At 40.0% G+C, this 21,286-nt stretch overlaps 1 protein-coding gene across 13 annotated transcripts in view; it reads right to left on the bottom strand.

Moving 5' to 3' along the window:
• USP40 (ubiquitin specific peptidase 40) overlaps positions 1 to 21,286 on the bottom strand; it is a 92,203-nt gene that overhangs the window by 69,837 nt on the left and 1,080 nt on the right. For 9 of the 13 annotated variants that reach the window (XR_009541009.1, XR_009541008.1, XM_060151800.1 and 6 more), the window contains exons 2-8: positions 20,957 to 21,174; positions 18,317 to 18,384; positions 15,911 to 16,024; positions 13,111 to 13,275; positions 11,249 to 11,395; positions 8,030 to 8,173; positions 5,408 to 5,536 (exon numbers count right to left, since the gene is read on the bottom strand). Coding sequence is in view for 11 of the 13 variants with exons in the window: in XM_060151800.1 (XP_060007783.1) it covers positions 5,408 to 5,536; positions 8,030 to 8,173; positions 11,249 to 11,395; positions 13,111 to 13,275; positions 15,911 to 16,024; positions 18,317 to 18,384; positions 20,957 to 21,155 (966 nt within the window). In the remaining 2 variants the exon portion in view is untranslated. The remainder of the gene's footprint in view (positions 1 to 5,407; positions 5,537 to 8,029; positions 8,174 to 11,248; positions 11,396 to 13,110; positions 13,276 to 15,910; positions 16,025 to 18,316; positions 18,385 to 20,956; positions 21,175 to 21,286) is intronic. The other 4 variants (XM_060151806.1, XM_060151809.1, XM_060151803.1 and 1 more) reach the window with 3 other exon arrangements.

Raw genomic sequence — 21,286 nt, 5'->3', positions numbered from 1 at the left:
AATCCAGGGAAGAAATCCAGAGTTGAGGTCTCCAGCCGCTCAACCTTGCTGACACACAGCTTCCACGTTGATGCTCACACAGGACAGGGTCTGGGAGACAAAGCGTAAGGACCTACCCAAAGTGGGGAGTTGAATGGCTGGTTTTCTAAACAACCAGCTCTCCAATTCTTTGACACCACCTGGCTGTCCATTAATTCATTTCTGACACTAATGTTGCTAAGTGACACGAGGCTGCCCCACTTCAGACACCAGCTGCAAATGGGGTTCCCAGGCTACCTGCACTTCGGCCTGGCTGATCACAAATTCTACAAGCTCCACTTCATGTCTGATAACTTCCTGGAACAGCTCATAGAACTCAGGAACTTATACTCAGGACTAGAGTTTATTACAAAGGATACAAACGAACATCCAGATGAAGGTACACAGAGCAAGGCTGGGGAGGGTCCCGAGGGCAGAAGCCTCTGTCCGCGTGGAGCTGGGGTGGCCACCCTCCCTGCACATGGATGTATTCATCAACCTGGAAACTCCCTTAGTCCTCTTCTTTCAGAGTGTTAATCAAAGTTTCATTATGCAGGCATGATTGATTAAATCATTGGCCCTTGGTGACCAAACTCAATCTCCAGCCCCTGTGCCTCCCTGGGTGAGGGGGTGGGTCTGAAAGTTCCAACCCTCTAATCATGTGGTTGGTTTCTCTGCTGACCAGCCCTCACCCCACAGGTAACCTCATTAGCATAAACTCAGATATGGTTGAAAGGGGTTCATTATGAACAAGAAAAGACATGCCTAATCACTCAGGAAATTTCAAGGAGCTCTGTGCCAGGGACCTGGGACAAGGGCCAAGTATATATTTTTTATTATACCACAAAGATAGATTCCAGCGGAAAGCTAGAAACCTGAAAGGACTACGCTATCAATATAAGCATGACCTACCAAAAAATCCACCCCACAACAAAGGACAATGAGAAACTTGCTTGTTTTGACCTTGATACTAGATGAAGGTGGAAAAACATTTCCTCTAATAATCTGTAATCACAAGTAGGTCTTCATGTGGGTTGTGGCCCAAATTCACATTAGTTGTATGGCTCTAGAACCACCAAGTCTAGATCTTATTTTAAAGGTATTAAAGGTTGGAGGTGACCCCAGGCATGTGGTAGAGACAAATACACATCTTTCGTGGAAGAAGGTACTTTTAACTCAGGCTTCAAATTACTCCTACACCGTGTTCTTACAAAACCAACCAGCCAACCAAGACCACAGTCTAAAATAGCAAAATCATAAGGAAACAGAATCAGCAGATATCCAAAGACCCACAAAGTCTTCAGATACTGCAATTATCAGAGAGTAAAACAGTAATGTTTAATATGTTTAAAGACATTTATGGCTAAGGAACAAGAGATTTAAAAATAGTAGGAGAGGGCTTCCCTGGTGGCGTAGTGGTTGAGAGTCCGCCTGCCGATGCAAGGGACACGGGTTCGTGCCCCGGTCTGGGAAGATCCCACATGCCGCAGAGCGGCTGGGCCCGTGAGCCATGGCCGCTGAGCCTGTGGGTCCGGAGCCTGTGCTCCGCAATGGGAAAGGCCACAGCAGTGAGAGGTCTGCATATCGCGAAAAAAAAAATAATAAAAAATAAAAATGGTAGGAGGGGAGACGCAGGCCGGCATTGCCTAGGGTGTGACACGCTGGTGCAGGGGGCACATGGGCTGGGCCTAGTCCTCCTGCACTCTGCCGGTGTCCAACCTTGGCCTTGTGGGGACAGGCTGGTCCAGGAGGCAACAGTCCCAGGGCTGCCTACTGGGAGCTGTTGTAAAACTTCTTTGTCCCACATCCTCAAATGTGCAAGATGGTGCTTGAAGTGATGTCAACCATCAGTGAAGCAAAAGACCCCACTTTGGAAGGCACAGGTCAGGCTCCTCTTTACACCAGATCGAGAGCCACATTTTGAATAGTTAATGACCTCCATGCAAGAGGCAAGAGATCATCTTCTACTTAGGCTGAGAGAGACTGAGATGTTGGCTTTCACCCAGGGAACATTATGTGGGGTTGGTCATGAAACTTGTTCCTTGCAGACAGCTCCTTGAAAGGGAAGAAGAAATTGCTAAACTATAAGCAGAAAAAACAATACCTGTCTATGTTTAGTGTATCTGGAATCCTTTGTCTCTAGGTATAAGAGATCTCTCAGGATAATGGTAGTAGAGAGACAAGCAGTGTCCATCAGGTGTACCTACTGAAGTTGAAATTCTTAAAGCACTCATCATTCTGTGAACACCACAAAGCTCGTGATTCTTAAAGAGCAGAATTAAAAAAAAAAAAAAAAGGGATGCTTCGTAGAGGCCATGAATAAGGAAATACACAAGCACAAACAGAAAGCAATCTTCTGATTGTTCTTTAAGCCCCAAGGAAGACCTTGCTAAAGTACCAGAGCTTCAAGACCAGAGAAGCAGTGCAGAGGGCAATGCCAAATGAAAGAATGCCTGCCTGCCCTCTCGAGTTACATAATGGAACCGGGAGAAGAGCCTGGCTGCTGACCATTTCCAAAGAAATGAACACAAAATTGCAGAGAAGTTCAAGGAAGCACAAATCAAAAGGAAGACACAAAGAAAAGAATCATTACTTTTGAGCCATGCTACCTCACCACACAGTGTGAAGCTACCTCTGTGCATGACGTCAATGATAAACTTAAATAGGAAACTGTAAATAAATATTTTATGCCTCAAAATACTGAGGATAAATCCCACCAGCTAGAGAAGTGCCTGAAATCTGACAATGGCTGAGCAAAATTGAAGAAATGTCTGCAGCCAGCATGGAGGAAAGCAGAGACACACTCCCGAGGCGGAAGCCAAACTGACATGGAGCGCAGGGGCACTTTCTAAGGCTGAAGAGAGACAGGGCAACATCAGAAGAAAAGGCTACCACAAATGGAAGCATAAATGGAAGGAAAAAACCAAGAACTACAGTGGAAAAGGCAAAGAGAAAATAATAAATGAACAACATCATAACTATTTATTAGACCTGTTGGCAAGTTTCTATGAGAATCTAATAAAAGGCTTCAACTTCATCTTTTAGAGAGAATGAAATAAAGTTAAAATAATTGTTTGAAAGGGCTGGGGGTGCCCTAGAGGGTAAGGTTCACTACTACAGGACCCTGCGACTGTAAGACAGCAGAGTGAAGGAAGGCAACAGGGTAACAAGAATCAGCAACGAAGGATGGAAACATGGAGAGCAGAGCTAGACCAGAGGAGGATAAGAAGTGCTTCACTCCATCTGACTGGAATGTGCCCAAACAAGCTAGTGTCTTGGCAAATATGGCACAAGCATTTGAGAGATGCTTGTATGGCTTCCTCAACCCAGAACTGGATAAACCCAGTTCTAGAAATAAAAGAAATGGAAGGTTAAGGACCACAAAGAGTGAAACAAAACTGTCTTTTTCCAAAAATGTCTACAACATAAGAGGGTTCAGCAAGATGGTTGATTATAAAATCAATGTACTAAAGATAACTGTACTTCAGTACACCAGCCACAAATAGTCCAAAAAATACAGTATAGACATAGCCCCACAGAACACCTCCCTGATCAACATTTTCCCACTAGAACAGTTAGATTTTAAATACCCAAACTTTACAAAACATATGTTATCTCTCAGTACATTCTAAGTACAACTGATAGAGCATCAGAAACACAGGTAGATGTTCTGAAAGGCAAAGGGAATGTCAACAAAGGCAACACAGCACCTTCAATACTGCTGGCGCTCAGAGAAGCCATGTTATGACATGCGGAGCAATTTTTCATTCACAACAATATTAACTGTTTGACACTCTTTTTTTTTTTTTTTTTTTTGCAGTATGCAGGCCTCTCACTGTTGTGGCCTCTCCCGTTGTGGGCTCTGGACGCGCAGGCTCAGCGGCCATGGCTCACGGGCCCAGCCGCTCCGCGGCATGTGGGATCTTCCCGGACCGGGGCATGAACCCGTGTCCCTTGCATCGGCAGGCAGACTCTGAACCACTGCGCCACCAGGGAAGCCCCGGTTTGACACTCTTGAAGATAGGTTTTAAGCATTCTACATCCTAACATGATGGGTTGGAACTTACCAGTGTTTTAGTTACATTTTAGAAAACTGGTTGAGAGTTTGGTGCTGGTATGTAATAGATTATAATTTTTCCCACTGCAAATAACTGGAAGTGGATTCCCAATTAGTGCTTTCTCTTCTAGAGAAAATTATGAAACTTTTTTAGAAGACATTAAAGAAGCTCTAAAAACCAAAAAGATGTATCTTGTTTACACATGTAGATACAAAATGCCACTACTTTTATGTGTGTGTATGTGTGAGAAAATTGACAAGGTGATTTTAGAAATGTTCAGAAAAGCATTAAAATCCAAGAGAGGCAAAACACTCCTGAAGAATAATAACACATAGGGAGACTTGCCCTACCAGTTATCATAACATAGTATAAAGCTACAGAAATTAACAATGTGGTATTTGCCTAGGAATAGAAAAAAAGAACAATAACAACAACAACAAAAACAGAATACAGAGCCCCAAATGGACTCAAATGTTAAGAAAACAATTGATATAACAGAACTGGCATTGTAAACTGGTGGGGAAAGAATGGATCATTCAATAAATGGTAATGGGCAACTGGGTACCCAGATGGAAAAACAACACCACAACATTCACAGCAAAGCATTCCAGGAAGACTGAAGTTTCAACTGTAAAAGGCAAAACTATAAAAGTTTTAGAAGACAATATAGGAGGAAAATCTTTGGTTGGTGCCATGAAAGAAAGAAAAGCTGAGGAATGGTTACTGATTAAAGGAGACTTAAGACATATGCTAACCAAATCTAATGCACGATCCTGGGCTTGATACTAGAGTGGGGCAGAAAATGCTCTAAAGGATTTGGACGAGGCCGCTGTGAAATCTGAATATAAAACATATATTCGATAATAAATAATATTATATCAGTGTTAAAGTTCCTGATTTTGACCTACGCTTATGTAAGAGAATGTCCTGGTTCTCAGGAGATAAACACTGAGTTACTTAGGGGTAAAGAGGTCTAATGTCTTCAACTTTATTTCTAGTGGTCAGCACTGATAATGATAATGTTAACTGTGTGTGTGCATGCGTCTGTATACAGAGGATGCGCCTGCACAATGTGGCAAGATGGTTAACAACTGGAGAACCTAGGCGAAGAGTATACAGGAGGTGTTGGTACTATGCTGGTTATTTTTCTGTAAGTGTGAAATTACTTAGAAATAAAAAATTTAAACATCTATCTGTATTAACTTTCAGTGCCTATAAGTTTTCTACAGAGTGAATATATAATAAGTGGCAAAAGATTAGCCTCACCAAGATAATGGGACTAGAAAAGGAAAAAGTTGCAAAGATACTTTTAATCTAATTTCTATACTTACTTGAAACTGCCAGTTTCCCAAATGATCTACATCTTTAATATACACATGATAATGGCCTCCGTAGCAACCACCTTTGTGTATAATAACTGAGAAGAGGTCATACATATATTCCAAGTCATCTAATTCACTCTACAAGAAAGAGCACAAACATTGATACAGTTTACATAAAATAAGAAGATATATAACCAAAGGGGGGAAAAAAAAAGTCAACTATTAAAGTTAGTAAGAAACTTCACTATTATTGGTATTTAGGGTAAATTAAGATAAATTTGAATAATCGGCTTTAAAATTTGAAATTCATAATTCTTAGACTGAAAATTATCTATCGTTGATCTAATACCAATCACATTATGCCAAATTCTGCCTCTGAGTTAAACATAAAAACATATATCCAGGGACTTCCCTGGTGGTCCAATGGTTAAGAATCCACCTTCCAATGCAGGAGAAGCAGGTTCGATCCCTGGATGGGGAACTAAGATCCCACATGCCACGGGGCAACTAAGCCCGTGCGCCACAACTAGAGAGAAGCCCGCACACCGCAACAAAAGATCCCTCAAGCCGCAACTAAGAACCAACGTAGCCAAATAAATATTAAAAAAAAAATATATATATATATATATATCCAAACAAGATGTTATTTTTATGTACTTTGGCTAAAATCATGTAACCCCATGTGATAACAAAACACACACTACCCTATCAGAGTTTTAGCAAGAAAAAACCATCTTGTATTAAACCTATTATGCTGCTTTATAAATGTGCTCTTTAGCAGTTGAATTCGTCCTACATTTTAACTAGAGTGTCATGCACCTCTAAGTCAGAGTTGTATCTACTATCTATCACCCCTCCTGACACTTCAGTCCTCTGCTTATAACAGGAGTTTAGCAGTTATGAATACTAGCTGGTTTCCTTTAGAGGCAGTTTAGTGGAATGAACAGGTTCTTCCTTGATTTATCAATTCTATGATCAATCTTTTCTACAAGTAGCGTGCTCTGTAGTTATGGACACCTACACTGGCATTAAAAAAACCTTCTCTAGGTTAAGGGATACTTGGCATATGGATGCTACTTGAGGGAGTGCCAATTATTTAAGAACTTATTTGCTTAAATTGCACTTTTTAAGTAAGCAGCATTTTTTAAATGTCTGGCTTAGGGAAAACACAAGAGAGATGTAAACAAAGATGCAAAATGATAATTTTTTCATTAATACAGAAATCAGAAAATAAAATTATTGTGAATTGCTTAGATAAGTGTTGTTTTGCTTTTTTCAGTTTTGTTATTTCAACATATGTCAAAATCATGTGACAAACTACTATTTTTTTTTTTTTGGCTGCACCACACAGCTTGCAGAATCTCAGTTCCCCAACCAGGGACTGAACCCGGGTCATGGCAGTGAAAGCCAGGAATCCTAACCACTAGGTCACCAGGGAACTCCCATGACAAACTACTTTTTATAAAAGGACAAAAATTTTTCTATGAGATGATGGATGTTAACTAAACTTATTGTGGTAATCGTTTCATAATATATGTAAACCAAGCCCTCATTCTTCATACCTTAAACTTACACAGTGATGTATGTCAATAATTCCTCAATAAAAATGGGAAGAAAAAAAGAGAGTTAACTCAATTATTCTGGAAAGAAAGTTTTTTCCAGGCAGCAAATAGGAGCGGAAGCACTCTGGAAAACCTGTTTATTCTACGCACGCCAGTAACAGGCTCAGGGCCGACACATTAGAAGCTCTGAATGGAGATTAATATAATAACGAAACCAAAAAGCTCAGTAACTAGGCTTGAAGTAGAGAACGCCCCACCTGAACTTTAGACCATTTAGAAAACAGATTACTTTTATACATAGAAATTCAACAGCTGGCTAACAAATGTTCTGGACTTAAACATATAAAGAATGATCTGTAGTAAGAAATGCCTCAGTCTCATCACTCTGATCTTGGCATGTATACAGTTACATAGAAAATATTTCTAAATAGCTTATAAAGTAAGTAGATTATGTCATTAATTTGCTTTTAAAACTTTTTCTTTCCCGTGTCTTAAGGATTACAAATTCTACAAATTCTACTAGTGACATCCAATTTGTTTACTTTCTAGATGCGCAATTCATTCTTGCATCTAAAGTAAACTAAATCCAAATAGGAATGTACTACTGAATGATAATTGTTCCTAACGCAGGGTCATTTCTAATTCTGTTCTTAAATTTTCATTTCAAAGTTTTTTCAAGGAGAGTTTAGTAAAAAGAACTGGGAACAAATCCATACTTTGGAAATTCAAAAGAACTGTAATAAACTAGTGGTTCTCAGCCGGGAGCAATTTTACCCACCTTCCCTCCCCGCTGAAGACACGGACATTTGGCAAAGTCTGAAGACATTTTTGTGACTACTGGGGGCAGAAGCGGGAGATGCTACCGTCATCTAGTAGGTAGAGGCCAGGGATGCTGCTTCATATCCTACAATACAGGGCACATCCCACCACAACAGAGGATTATCCAACTCTAAATGTTAACAGTGCCAAGGCTGAGAGATTCTGCACTAAGCCAACTGTAAATCAGGTCAATAAAAGATTCAATCTTGAGAGGGTAAAAGAAAGAATTTCAATACAAAATAGTTCAAACCTGTTCACAAAATGGCTTGAGATTGATCCGGAGAGGGAACGTATAACAGCTTGTTTCCTTGTATCGTTCACACTTCACAAAATCAAAATTAAATCTTAATAATGAAAAAGTAAGAAAGGGAGGCAGCTTACGCAATTTGGCCGACTGTCAAAAGAAAAAATTTTTAATTTTTAAAAGCTGAATCATATAGAAGAATACATAATGTTTCTTAAGATATAAAAAAGTGACCTATGACACAGTTTTAAGAGAAATATGTCCCTAAGTCACATAAACTAATCACCATGGACTCAATATAGCTCTTCATATAAACTCATCTATTCTTATGGGGCTAAAGGTGACATCACTCACTTATACTTACAACTAAATATTCACAACCCATTTGTATATTTTAATGTCACTATCCTAACAAAGCTATCTGATGAGGGTGCTCCCCCTTTAACAGTGCCTTTTTTAAAAAATAATTAATTAATTAATTAGTTTATTTATTTTTGGCTGCATTGGGTCTTCGTTGTTGGGTCTTCGTTGCTGCATGCGGGCTTTCTCTAGTTGCGATGAGTGGGGGCTACTCTTCGTTGTGGAGCGTGGGCTCATGATTGCAGTGGCTCCTCTTGTTGCAGAGCTTGGGCTCTAGGCACACGGGCTTCAGTAGTTGTGGCACGCGGGCTCTAGAGCGCAGGCTCAGTAGTTGTGGCGCACAGGCTTAGTTGCTCCACGCCATGTGGGATCTTCCTGGACCAGGGCTTGAACCCGTGTCCCCTGCATTTGCAGGCGGATTCTCAACCACTGCGCCACCAGGGAAGTCCAAACAGTGCTGCTTCTTTTTTTTTTTTAATTTATTTAATTAATTTATTTACTTTTGGCTGTATTGGGTCTTCGATGCTGCACGTGGGCTTTCTCTAGTTGCAGCGAGTGGGGGCTACTCTTCGTTGCGGTGCACGGGCTTCTCATTGCAGTGGCTTCTCTTGCTGCGGAGCACGGGCTCTAGGAGCACCGGCTTCAGTAGTTGTGGCACATGGGCTCAGTAGTTGTGGCTCGCAGGCTCTAGAGCACAGGCTCAGTAGTTGTGCTGCACGGGCTTAGCTGTTCCACGGCATGTGGAATCTTCCCGGCCCAGGGCTCGAACCCGTGTCCCCTGCATTGTCAGGTGGATTCTTAACCACTGCGCCACCAGGGAAGCCCCTCTAATAGTGCTTCTTTCCTGCCCGAGCCCTGGCCTTTTCACCTTTCACTTTCCCCCTAGGTCGCTGTGTCTACTTTACCTAGCAAACACACAGTTCTTATTTACTGAAGAACCGGAGCTCTTAACCTGTGACCTGGGGACGTGTTTCAATGGATCTGAACCATTGAAATTATATGAAAATTGTATGTGTATATGTATTTTTCTGGGGAGAAGAGACACAGCTTTCATAGACTTTCAAAAGGACTGTAGCTCTTCAAATGTCGAGATCCATTGACTGGGGTTTTACAGTTCTTCAAAGCAGATAATAAGGTATTTTTTGTTTTAATGCCTTGCTTTAAAACAAAACACTAAACTGAGCTACTTTTTATTTAAAAGGCATCAGCTTTTCCCAAGCCCCTTGCATTAAAGGCATGTGAGGAGGCAAAAAGAATCCTTCCCCATATTTAAAATTATCCATAATCATAAACATCTAACATTCCTAAAAATATATTTTAAACAATTCTACAAACCTAGTGGGTGAAAAGAAAAGTTAGATGAATATACAGCAACCTAACAACATGGCAGATTTTCAAACTAGCTCAAAAAAAAAAAAAATCTAAAAAAAGTGAGTAAATCAACTATAATGTGGCTGAGGAAAGAAAGACTGCTCAGAACAAGATGATCTGCATTAATTTAGGTAATGCAACCAAGCCTAACCTTAGAATGCAATAAATCTAACGCAACTAGAAGGCAATTTTTAAAGTATCAAGATCAAAACATTTCCATTGAAAAAGAATTAAACCAATGATAGAAAAGGTGCATACAAGAATTGCTTTTGTTTAACAAAAGGTTCTTATTTTACTAATGTGCAAATTAAGGTCAACCAAAAACTAAGAATGTGTTTAAGTGTCTTTCCAAGATGCTTCATCCTCTGAATTGTATATTTATTTTATTAGGTTGTAGTTGTAACACTAAAGAGGAAATACAAAATAAATAAGCAAAAAATAAACCTTTCTTTCGTTTTCATAAAGGGGCAAAGGCTAGATGGAAATAAACATTAAACAATATAAAATTCACCCTGGTTTCAAATCCTATTGTGAAAGCTACAGGCATGGGGTTTACTGTTTTCAATTACATTTTCACCTATAATCTCCAGGATCCAAATCAATGTTGTGTGCTATCTAAATCAACCCTCATTTTCTTTGTTGGAAAATTCAACATTGTCAGCTCTAGGAATAGTGCTAACACTTTGTCTTAACAGAGTAACTGCAAAGATACATCTTTAGTGGTATTTCTTTAAGTCAGGGCTCAATAACCACTGGTTCAATTGAGTTCAAGGTTATCACGCTAATGAACAGCCTGTCGTATCATCTGCCAGCAGTGAAAGAGTTCCTCCTGCAGATAATAATAGCAGCTGAGTTGATGCCATGTTGCAAAAGAAATCACTTGCTTAAATTCTGTCCTGCTTTTTTCCTGTATTTTGCTCTGTTGTACAAAGAGAAACCCTGGCACGCTCTGTCAAGCCCTGTAATTAACAAGATACGTACTTCCAACTGGGGGAGGAGGAAAGGCCATATTGGGTTTGCTAGTCAGGGAGGAAATATACACACATCAATACAGTAAAATAAGTGCAAATGTGAAAATAAAGAAAGCCATTTGTGCAGTGGTAGATCAAGAAAAGGAAAGCTCAACAAGCTTCCTGGCTGGCAGAAATAAAAATATATTGCCTTCTTCATAATGGTAACTTGCAAAAAAAAAAGGTTTATTTAAGAAACACTGAGGTACAGATAATTTTTTCCTGTGAGAAAAAGAAGCTGAGAGAACTGCTGGGTTGAAAGCTTAAAAAAAATTCTTTACTGTAAAAACTTAAAATACATACACACACACACACACACACAGACACACACATATAATATAAATGTCTTTTCAATCCTTAGTACTAATTAAGAGCTTCATGTATATCTTCAAGACACTTCCTACAAGTTGACTTCCCTCGACGGACCCTCCTGCTACCAAACACTGCGCAGGCACCCTTAGAAAAGGCAGGGATCTATCTTTACCTTTGCTGCTTTCACCAGCCTGTCACAAGTCCCACAGTGGTACAAGTTGTCGTAGTCAAAAACTTCCTCTTCCACATACATGTTCCAGAGTGCATCTTCCAAACCTGATACATTTCTGACCGCTACTGTGAGATCTAAGAAGTCTTCCTGAAATACACATGAATATAACATTAAAAAAACAATTCCACAGAGGCTCACAAACACATCACCAATTCATACATACACTGGGAAGAATCAGATTTTTTTTTTCTAAAACACATATATTTTTTCTATATATGAAGGTATAGATCTCCTGATTAGATACTGTGAAATTCATAACAATAAATTATTCTTTCTAAACCAAACTATAACTTAGCTTAAAATATATCAGGAACCAGGTTACGAGTTCACTATAGATACAACGAAACCTATTTTATCAGGAAATAAGACAAATCATTTAAAACACGAATTGAGAAGAGTATATGTACAGGGTTATTAGTGCTGTCTTAGTCTCTAGGCTGGCATGGCACGGCCAGGGTTGGACTCTCTAATGTAAACTCTTCTTCCTCCCCTTCTGCTAGGGCTGGTTTAAGAAAAAAATTATTTTGAGCCAGGATACAAAGGTATTTTTACGAAAATTAAGAGTGCATTTTGCAAAATGCGAGTCTACCAATTCTACTAGAAGTACATTTGAATTATATTTCTAGTAATAAACAGTTACAATTTGACAAGTTTAAATAAAGCACATTTATAATTTTGTGTGCATGTCTGAGCAACAGCATTACCTTAAGGGATTATGGGGATTATAAAATAATAGCACTAATTAATTAGTTCAAGGTGGAAACCTAAAGCAATAACATTCATATATGATTTATAATATAAATATGTGAAAAGTTAATGCCTGTAGTTTATAACATGCCTTCATATATGCTATGTTTTGAAATGACTTTGTGAATCATTACATTATACTGGTCAATCATACAGTAATCCAAAGACATACAACATCTTAATATTTCCAAACCAGGCTGGCCAAACCTTCTATTAGCACAGGCAATAAGGGCCAAAAAGTCTTTTTTATGCCCAACACTTTCATAAAAAATAGAAATATATATATACATATATATTCTAAAACAGCAATTAATGCAACATTTAGAAAATGGCATTTAATTATTTTACTCATATAGTCAAATACAGAAACTTTCTATAACTCTTGCCATAAAATAATATTTTTATTAAAGGACAACTGTTAGGTGATGAAATCATTTGCTATATAAGATTTGTAGTGCAAGTAGTGATTATTATATTTATATGAGCAAATTCCCAATTAGATGAAATAGGCAATCTCTGTTATGACAAAGAATGGAAGGTTACACTAGTTTAAACAGGATTATAATAGCTTTATATAAATAATATTTAAACCTAAGCACACACATACAAATGAACTTTCTGAGGAGTATCAATAAACTAAATCCAATATTTAATTACAGATTTGTCAATTTAAACATTCCTCAGTATTCTCCACTTTTATTACTTCTCTAAGTAACTTTCTTTATAATATTCCAACCACCAACCATGATGATATTGGCTTTTCTCATAAGGTCACTGGTCCCTACTTGTAAACACCCCCCAAATCTACTTTCTAAATTAGAGTACTAAATAAAAGATTAAAGCTACATCTTAAGATATCTACTTCTTTCAGTTTACATGGAAAAATCTGGATTATAAACTTATAATCTGGGTGTAGCTAGAGTACAAGAAAAAAACTGATAAAGTTATTTCTAGTAATAAACACATTAATCCTCATGTGCTATAGATCACAGATTTAATTGCATGAATTATAATTTATGATTTAACTTATTACTAAAATACTCTTGCATATTCACCTGCTTTTCACTGACATTCTTACATTCTTTACAAACAATCTGGTTAACAATGGTTCCGTGATATAGACGATTGATGAGGTCATGGCCGGAGGTCCCAACTAAAGAAGTTTCCAAAGCACTAAAGAGAATTCGATTCAGTTCCTGTACATCATGTTGCCTCATTTCCTATAAAACAGGTAACTTTTAAATGTAATTTTGTGCTTCAGATTTTTAAAAACAGATTTGTAAAGTGATATTAGTTTAAAAACACAAGACTTATCTAGAAATCCAAAGGTAAGCCTCAATCAAAGGTAAGGATGACTATGCTAAACAAGCTGAGAGCAGGGTAAAAGATCACCACCTATTTTTACTTTTACTACAAAATGAAAATATAAACAGACGGTGTTCAGTGTGTACATATAACTCAATTCACTTGAAAACAGGAAAGTGCATTTATTTTGTGCGACACCATACGCATGGCCGTGCCACAGAGGGGAGCGGGGAAGAAGGAACACACAGGCACAGAGCAGTCTCTAAGAGCCGGCAGTGTGTGCACAGCAGAATCTCAGCTCAGAGGGACTGATAAACACTCTGAATTATCAGCATTTGAAAAGAACTAGAATTTACTGCTTTGATATATAGACCAACTAAAGGAAGACTAACACAGTGCTACTGAGAAAAATTCTGACGGAACCTGCTTCAATCTATGAATCATGCAACTGTATGTGAATAGGCTGAACTACTCCCAAAGAACCATTTATAAACCCAAAGCCAAGGGGCACACCAACACTTAGAAGTGGAGAAAACAAGAAAGAACCAGCACAGGAACCCGAGGAAGAGCCGGGAAGGGGAGAACCACGAGAGCGAGGTCACGGGAACAGCGGAGGGGTGGTGGGCGCTACTACTGAGGGCTGTGGAGAGACGAGCAGTGTCTCCTGGACCTGGCATGAGGGTGCCAGGAGGGACTTGGACAAGCAGGTAGGAAGCGGGCAGAGAGCAAATGGAAGGCACAGAAGTAGAGGCAGTGAGGGACGATGACTTTGAAGATAAGTGTCTTGTGAAGAGAAGCTGATAAAGTAGATGGAAGCTGGAGTAACATGTGGGACTCGGGATCTTTTTCTTAGTTTTTAACACACAAGACACTAGATGATATAAATTTCTCCAATACCACTGGTTCTGATGGGACAGAAAGCTTGTGGAAGTTTCAAGATCTGTTTCTGAACAATCCTAAATTCGGCAAAGGTGCCTCAGAGACCCTCTCTACCACTGCAGGTCCAGTCCTAGAGGGTTTACTACATGATTTTATTTAGAAATCAATCAATCAATCAATAAAGTTTTCAGTTTTCTAAGAAGTATGAAGCCAGCAATTGAGAGGAAGCTCATTATCAAAAACAAAGGGAAATCCATCAACTGATGACTAGGTTAAAAAGAAACACAAACCACTGTGGCATACCCATCCAACAGAAGACTATCTGGCAATAAAAAGGAATGAAGTGCTGATACATACTACGACATGAATGAACTTTGAAAACATTACTTTAAGTGAAAGAAGCTAGTTACAAAAGTCCACATATTACACAATACCATTTTTGTGCAGTGTCCAGAATAGGCAAATCCACAGAGAGAGAGATTAGTGGTGGCCAGGGACTCGGGAAAGGGCACGCAGGGCGTGGGTGACTGGTAATAGGTATGGGGCTTCTTTTTGGGGTGGTGAAAATGTTCTAAAATTGACTGTAGTGATGCTTGTACAACTCTGTGAATATACTAAAAAAACCCACTGAATTGTACCCTTTAAAAGAGGGAAGCTTAGGGCATAAGAATTATATCTCAGTAAAGCAGGTTTTTTTAAAACAAGGAAAGAAAAAGGGAATTAGCCCTAAGCACCTGCCCTACACCAGAAACTCAACACACACTCTTTAGGGAATGTATTACACCCCATTGTACTGCCAAGCCCAAGCCCCACCTCTCTAACCACATGGCATCATCTAGTTAATGAGTGTTTCTGGTTAAAAGACAAGAGTTTATAGTTTATTTTTGAAGGCAACATACCCTTATTCTGATCACTGTCTCTTTAAATTCTGTGACAGTCTCCCATACCTTCATCTCTGCATCTATTCCATAAAAGAATACATCTATTCCATAAAAAACCGCAGACCTAGTTTTGATTTTATACAGCTAACAGCTCATCAATATCGACAACACACATCTTAGTGCTGACAAATGTTTAGTGTTTGTATATAGTGAAATATTTTTAGGAACTGAAACAAAAAAAGAGGAAGTCCACACACAGTAGGATACAGGAAGCAAATGAAGACAGTCAGGAGACAGGCAGGACAGTGAAAATGAAAAGACCTGCCGAGAATGGTTTCACTGTTTTGCTTGAAGCAAATGTTCAAATTGGAACACCCAGATTCAAGCACACAAGCACGCCAAAAAGGCAGACAACTACTGCCAGTCAGCTTTTTTAGTTGATAAGCAGTTTGCTATAAAAATCGCAATTTCCATTAATGTAACAGGTGGTATATCTCAACCAGACTACACAAATGGTAGAAATTATAAAAACCAGCTCTTATACTTCTTCTCCCTGTATCTTCAACCCTCTTCCCCCAACCCCAAATCACACTCATTCATAAAATCCTGGATACAGCCAAGTGTCTAAAAATGTTTTACTGGTTTGTAATTATCTAATATTAGAAGTAAATATTTAAACAATATCTTGAGACCATAAGACAAAATTAAAGGAGAAGTTAGATAACATTATGAAGCCAGTGTTCAGTCTTTACTGCTGGTAACTTTTCCCTGGAGAAGCTGACCTTCGTACCTCATCACTGGTCCACCCAAAGCTGTCAGTGAGGTCTGTGGTGGACGCAGCTTCCTGGTCTAAGAGCAGAAGCTGTGCAAACAACCGCTGTAACTGCAAAGGTATGATTCGGACCTGAATGAGAAAAAAATGCATTTCTAAATATCTTTTAAATGTTGGCTGGGCCTTTTTAAAAGAACTGCATACTAATTTTCTCCTACCTCCTAGTTCATTTAATTCACTCAGGAGAAAATTTATAAATATTGTGAAGGGTGAATGAAGATTCATTTTTCTTTGAAAATTTTAATTCAATACAATTCTTAGCTATATTGACATAACAGATCAGTATTAAAACCCAAACAGGCCCTAATAAACCACCCAATTAATTAGAGAATGACAGTAATTCAAGTCTCTAATAGTTCATCCTTTCTCCAAAATACCTCAGTTACAGACATACTCCCTATGAGGAATTTTCCAGTCACAAGTATCTCACAGGGCTGGCTGCACCCTCCATTGCTTTCTTCCTGCTGGCGCCACGCCCATTCCTGCCTGTGTGCTGTGGGCCAGGGCCCTGAGAAGGCTGCCTGGAGCCTGATCTGAAGACTGGACTTAAATATCTAAAGTAAGAACAAGCCTTTAGAAAACTTTATGGCAATTTTGCATTGCCACAGCATTTTTATTATATCCAATGAAAGTCTGATCTGCAACAGACTGTGCATAAAAAAAACGGGCTCTTTGCCACACAGGGAGTTTGAGAAGCGCTGGGCTGGATCATGAAAGACTCTTATTAAGAAGTACAGGGCTGGACTTCCCTGGTGGCGCAGTGGTTAAGAATCTGCCTGCCAATTCAGGGGACACGGGTTCAAGCCCTGGTCTGGGAAGATCCCACATGCCGCATAGCAGCTAAGCCCATGCACCACAACTACTGAGCCTGCACTCTAGAGACCATGAGCCACAACTACTGAACCTGTGTGCTGCAACTACTGAAGCTGGCACACCTACACGCCTAGAGCCCATGCTCCGCAACAAGAGCAGCCACCGCAATGAAAAGCCTTCGCACTGCAACAAAAAGTAGCCCCCACTCGCAGCAACTAGAGATAAACCCTGCACGCAGCAACAAAGACCCAACTCAGACATACATAAATAAATAAATAAATAAATAAATTTATTAAAAAAAAAAAGAATCTGCCTGCCAATGCAGGGGACACAGGTTCAAGCCCCGGTCCGGGAGGATCTCTCATGCCACAGAGCAACTAAGCCATGCACCACAACTGCTGAGCCAGCGCTCTAGAGCCCACGAGCCACACCTACTGAGCCCATGTGCCACAACTACTGAAGCCCACGTGCCTAGAGTCTGTGCTCTGCAACAAGAGAAGCCACCACAATGAGAAGCCTGTGCTCAGCAACAAAGACCCAAGGCAGCCAAAAATAAATAAATGAATAAATTTATTAAAAAAAAAAAGTACAGGGTTTCCCTGGTGGCACAGTGGTTGAGAATCTGCCTGCCAGTGCAGGGGACACGGGTTCGATCCCTGGTCCAGGAAGATCCCACATGCTGTGGAGCAGCTAAGCCCGTGCGCCACAACTACTGAGCCTGTGCTCTAGAGCCTGCGAGCCACAACTACTGAGCCCACGAGCCACAACTACTGAAGCCCGCACACCTAGAGCCTGTGCTCTACAACAAGAGAAGCCACAATGAGAAGCCTGCGCACAGCAACAAGGAGTAGCCCCCGCTCGTCGCAACTAGAGAAAGCCCGCGTGCAGCAACAAAGACCCAACGTAGCCAAAAGTAAATAAATAAATGTATTAAAAAATGTATTAAAAAAAAGAAGTACAGATTTTATGGGACTTTCCTGGAGGTCCTGTGGTTAAGACTCAGCGCTTCCACTGCTGGGGGGCGTGAGTTTGATCCCTAGTCGGGGAACTGAGATCCTGCACGCCGCACGGCATGGCCAAAAAAAAAAAAAAGTACAGATTTTAGTCTGAGGGTGATAAAGTTCTGAATGATGTTTAAGCAAGGGAGAAACGTGATTAGATACGCACTTACAGTAAACCAATCCCTCACTCAGTTTACTTCCAGAATACCAAACTGAAAGAAGACTGGCCCCTTATTTTTTGTTGTTGCTACAAGTAAGTGCATTAAGCGGACTTTCTGGCGCGACAGTGCGGACAACTCGTGAGTATCTCCTTAATGCAGAGAGAGGTGTGTCTAAAAAGCAGCAGCAGCATTGCATCTGCATAAGTAATTCTCTGTTGGAAGGGCAGTTCCCTTAACAGTAAGGTACAGGCCAAGACACTTTCTGAAAATAAAGATCATATTTGGTAATTAATAAAATTATTGATTCCTACGAATAAGCAACTTAATTCTTTCCTTAAAACATTTCCTCAGTACTCCAAAAAACCCCTGTGAATCAAAGATTTTAATACCTTTGCGTCAGGTTTATCCTTATCCTCTAACGAACCAAGCTCTTCCGGGCCAAGAGAAAATAAAGCTTCTAAACAAAAAAGTAGAATCACAGATGTAAATGACATTATCTCATTTTTGAAAATTGTTTTAGAAAGCCAAGGCCACCAGTAAGTAGAAATCAGTTAAAGATTCAGAAATATGACTTGACAATATTTACACCCTTAGCCTACCCATCTTGCTTTCTGGTAATGTTATTTTTAACCACTGACCCTATTAGAAAGTGGGAAGCTAAGGTTTCAATAAGGGAGAGCTGTAAAAGGAAAATTATACATATAAAAACCATAACATCAGAAATCTTTGGTGGTTTCCTATTGCCTACGGCAGTGGGTCCCAAAAGCCACATGAGGAACACTAGGAAATACACAATATAGAATAGTGTCACGTGTGTTTGTTCACAAGCCACACGTGAGACTTCCAACCATTCTCTCACAAGAAGGAGCACCTTTAACTCTGAGATAACGCCCTTCCCATTTTGGTATGAAAATATCTTTTCTGCATTGAGGGTAGTAACAGATGGTGGTGACCTTACCTGGAAAAAGACGTTGGCAACCCAGTGCCGGTCTCCAGAATTTGTTTATAATTCAATGTCTGGGTACGCCACTCAGTGGGGCGTTATCTGAATCTTTTGGGAAGTCTGTATTCAAACAGATAGGAACACCTACTAGGAGACTCTGATATACTCCGGGGAGAGGAGGGATGGGACGGGTGTTGCCTTGCACTGAAAACCACTGCTGCCTTAGTGATTACTGTTATGTAATATTCCTCCTGAGCTCCCGGCAGGAAATGGGAAAAACACTACATGAAGGTTACAAACATAAAGGCTAAAGCATAAAAACCATACAAAGACTTCCACAATCGTCTCCCACTCCTCCCAGCTACACTGATCTGGGAGTACAGTGGAACCGAATCTAGTCCTATTCCTTAAAATATGATTCCAAAAAGTTCCCAAAATTTCCCCTCAGTTCTCCGCCAGTCCTTACCCTTTCCAAAGTGTACGCCTTCTTCAATAAGCTTCAGGATCTGCGCTACGCCTTACTAGGAGTGTGCGAGTCACACTAAGGTGTCAGCCCATGGGCTTGGCCGGCCACCCACTTTGCTAGAGAGAAGGGGGCCTGGGGCTCTGAGCCCTTTCTTCTTAGCGGCGCTCTCCGTGACCTGCCTGCCGTCCCCAACAGTCGCCTTCCTCACCCTCTTCTTAAGGCTACTTTTCTACTTTAAGTTGCCCTTGAACTTCAATTATACTAAAACTTGGGAAAAACTTAACCTCCCTAGGAACCCGCTTATTCATGCTCCAAATTTCTAACGGTGGAACTACTGAAGGCACTGGGGGGATATTTTTATGGAGTGGATGGAGTCACAGACAAGAGGCAACACTCAAATCCACATGCACTTCGACCCATTAGAATGGCCCTGGGAAGGGGATAACGGTAATTATACACTAAATCTCTGGAGGCAGGAAGTCTCTGTAAGCTTAGAAGCAACAGAAAATGTCACAAAACTTTGCTAAATTTGGTAGTGGTGGGAAGGGGGATGAGATACTGGATACAGGATGAGCCAGGTTGTCTGTCCTCAGAATATGGAGACATAGTGGGGAGCTGAGCTACAGTCATGGAGCTTCGTAGCTGGGGGCCCCCAATCAGGGCCATGTGAAGGCAGAGGAATCTTCACACTGAAATCAAGGGAACACAGAGACTAAGACCCTTGTGGAGGAAGCTAGTTTGCAGAGGAGGAATGGGACAAACATGTAGAGAAAAATAGGGGCAAGAAATCAAGGGTCCAAGGAGGTCAGGGTGGCTTCCTGTAGGTGGTTTCTAGGAGATTCCCCTATATTCTTACAGTAAACCTCCCTTTTAATTGAGCTACTTTGAGTGGGTTTCTGTTCCTTATACACAGTCCCTTATCTAACACCTTGGATCTCTGGAATTCAGAATTTCCAGATTTTAGAAAGGTAATATGAAGAAAGGGTCCAATATGTTAACATTACATCCCCAGCAGAGTCTGGGACAAACAGTATCTATTAGTCAAGGACTTAATATTCCTGTGACAAATGTATGACTGCTCACCCAAGTGAGATAATTAAGACTATAAACAGTCTCACAGCAGGTCAGGCTCTCAGGCCAAACAAGTTCAGATTATTAGGTCAGGCTGTCAGAGTTTTCCAGATTTCAGAACTTCAGATAAACGATTGTGGACTGTATGAATAATGTGACAACCCCTCCCCACTCCAAAAGGAAGCATATAACTGTACTGAGTAACTCTGGTTTACGTGTTTATTACTTTGAGAAACTCAAAAATACAAATGGTGTACAATAATGAAGGCTGGCGCTCATGACAAAATTGTCTATGTTGTACTTTAAATGATAGGAATTAGAAAAGAAATACATTGCCTTATTTTTTTTATCTTGTTACTGAACATCACTGTGATCACACAGAAAATATTCATAATTTAAGCTTCACATTCCTCTGCAGAATTACCAATTTGTGTCCCTCATTAGCAACAATTAACACACACTGTCGAATACACTTGTGATTCTGCATAACTAATTACAGGTGGATACGAGGATACGTATTACCAGCCAAGTGCATGTAACATAGCATACCTCTGAATTCAGGTGTGAAATGAAGAGTCTGAAGGAGGGAATTGAGGTAACAGGTTCCACCCTGATTTCTGATTCCACTTAAATTGGTGAATTCTCTAGGCGCAGGTGGCTCCAAAGCTTTGGTCTTTAATTTCTTCCCTTTTCCATAATGATCATTTGACACACTGGAATAATCCTCTTCAAACAGGTCACCAAACATTGTGAAACTAAACACTACCCTTAAAAATATATAACATGTTATATAAACGTTTTTATTTTTAAAACAAAACTTCCCCACATCTCCCTTTTATACTTGGGAGTCTCCATTTTAAGTCACTCTTTAGAATGTAC

Source organism: Lagenorhynchus albirostris, chromosome 6 (genome assembly GCF_949774975.1).
Source record: "Lagenorhynchus albirostris chromosome 6, mLagAlb1.1, whole genome shotgun sequence".
Taxonomy (NCBI): Eukaryota; Metazoa; Chordata; class Mammalia; order Artiodactyla; family Delphinidae; genus Lagenorhynchus; species Lagenorhynchus albirostris.
The sequence above is the reverse complement of the archived record's forward strand: the minus strand, read 5'-3'. Positions and strand labels throughout refer to the sequence as shown.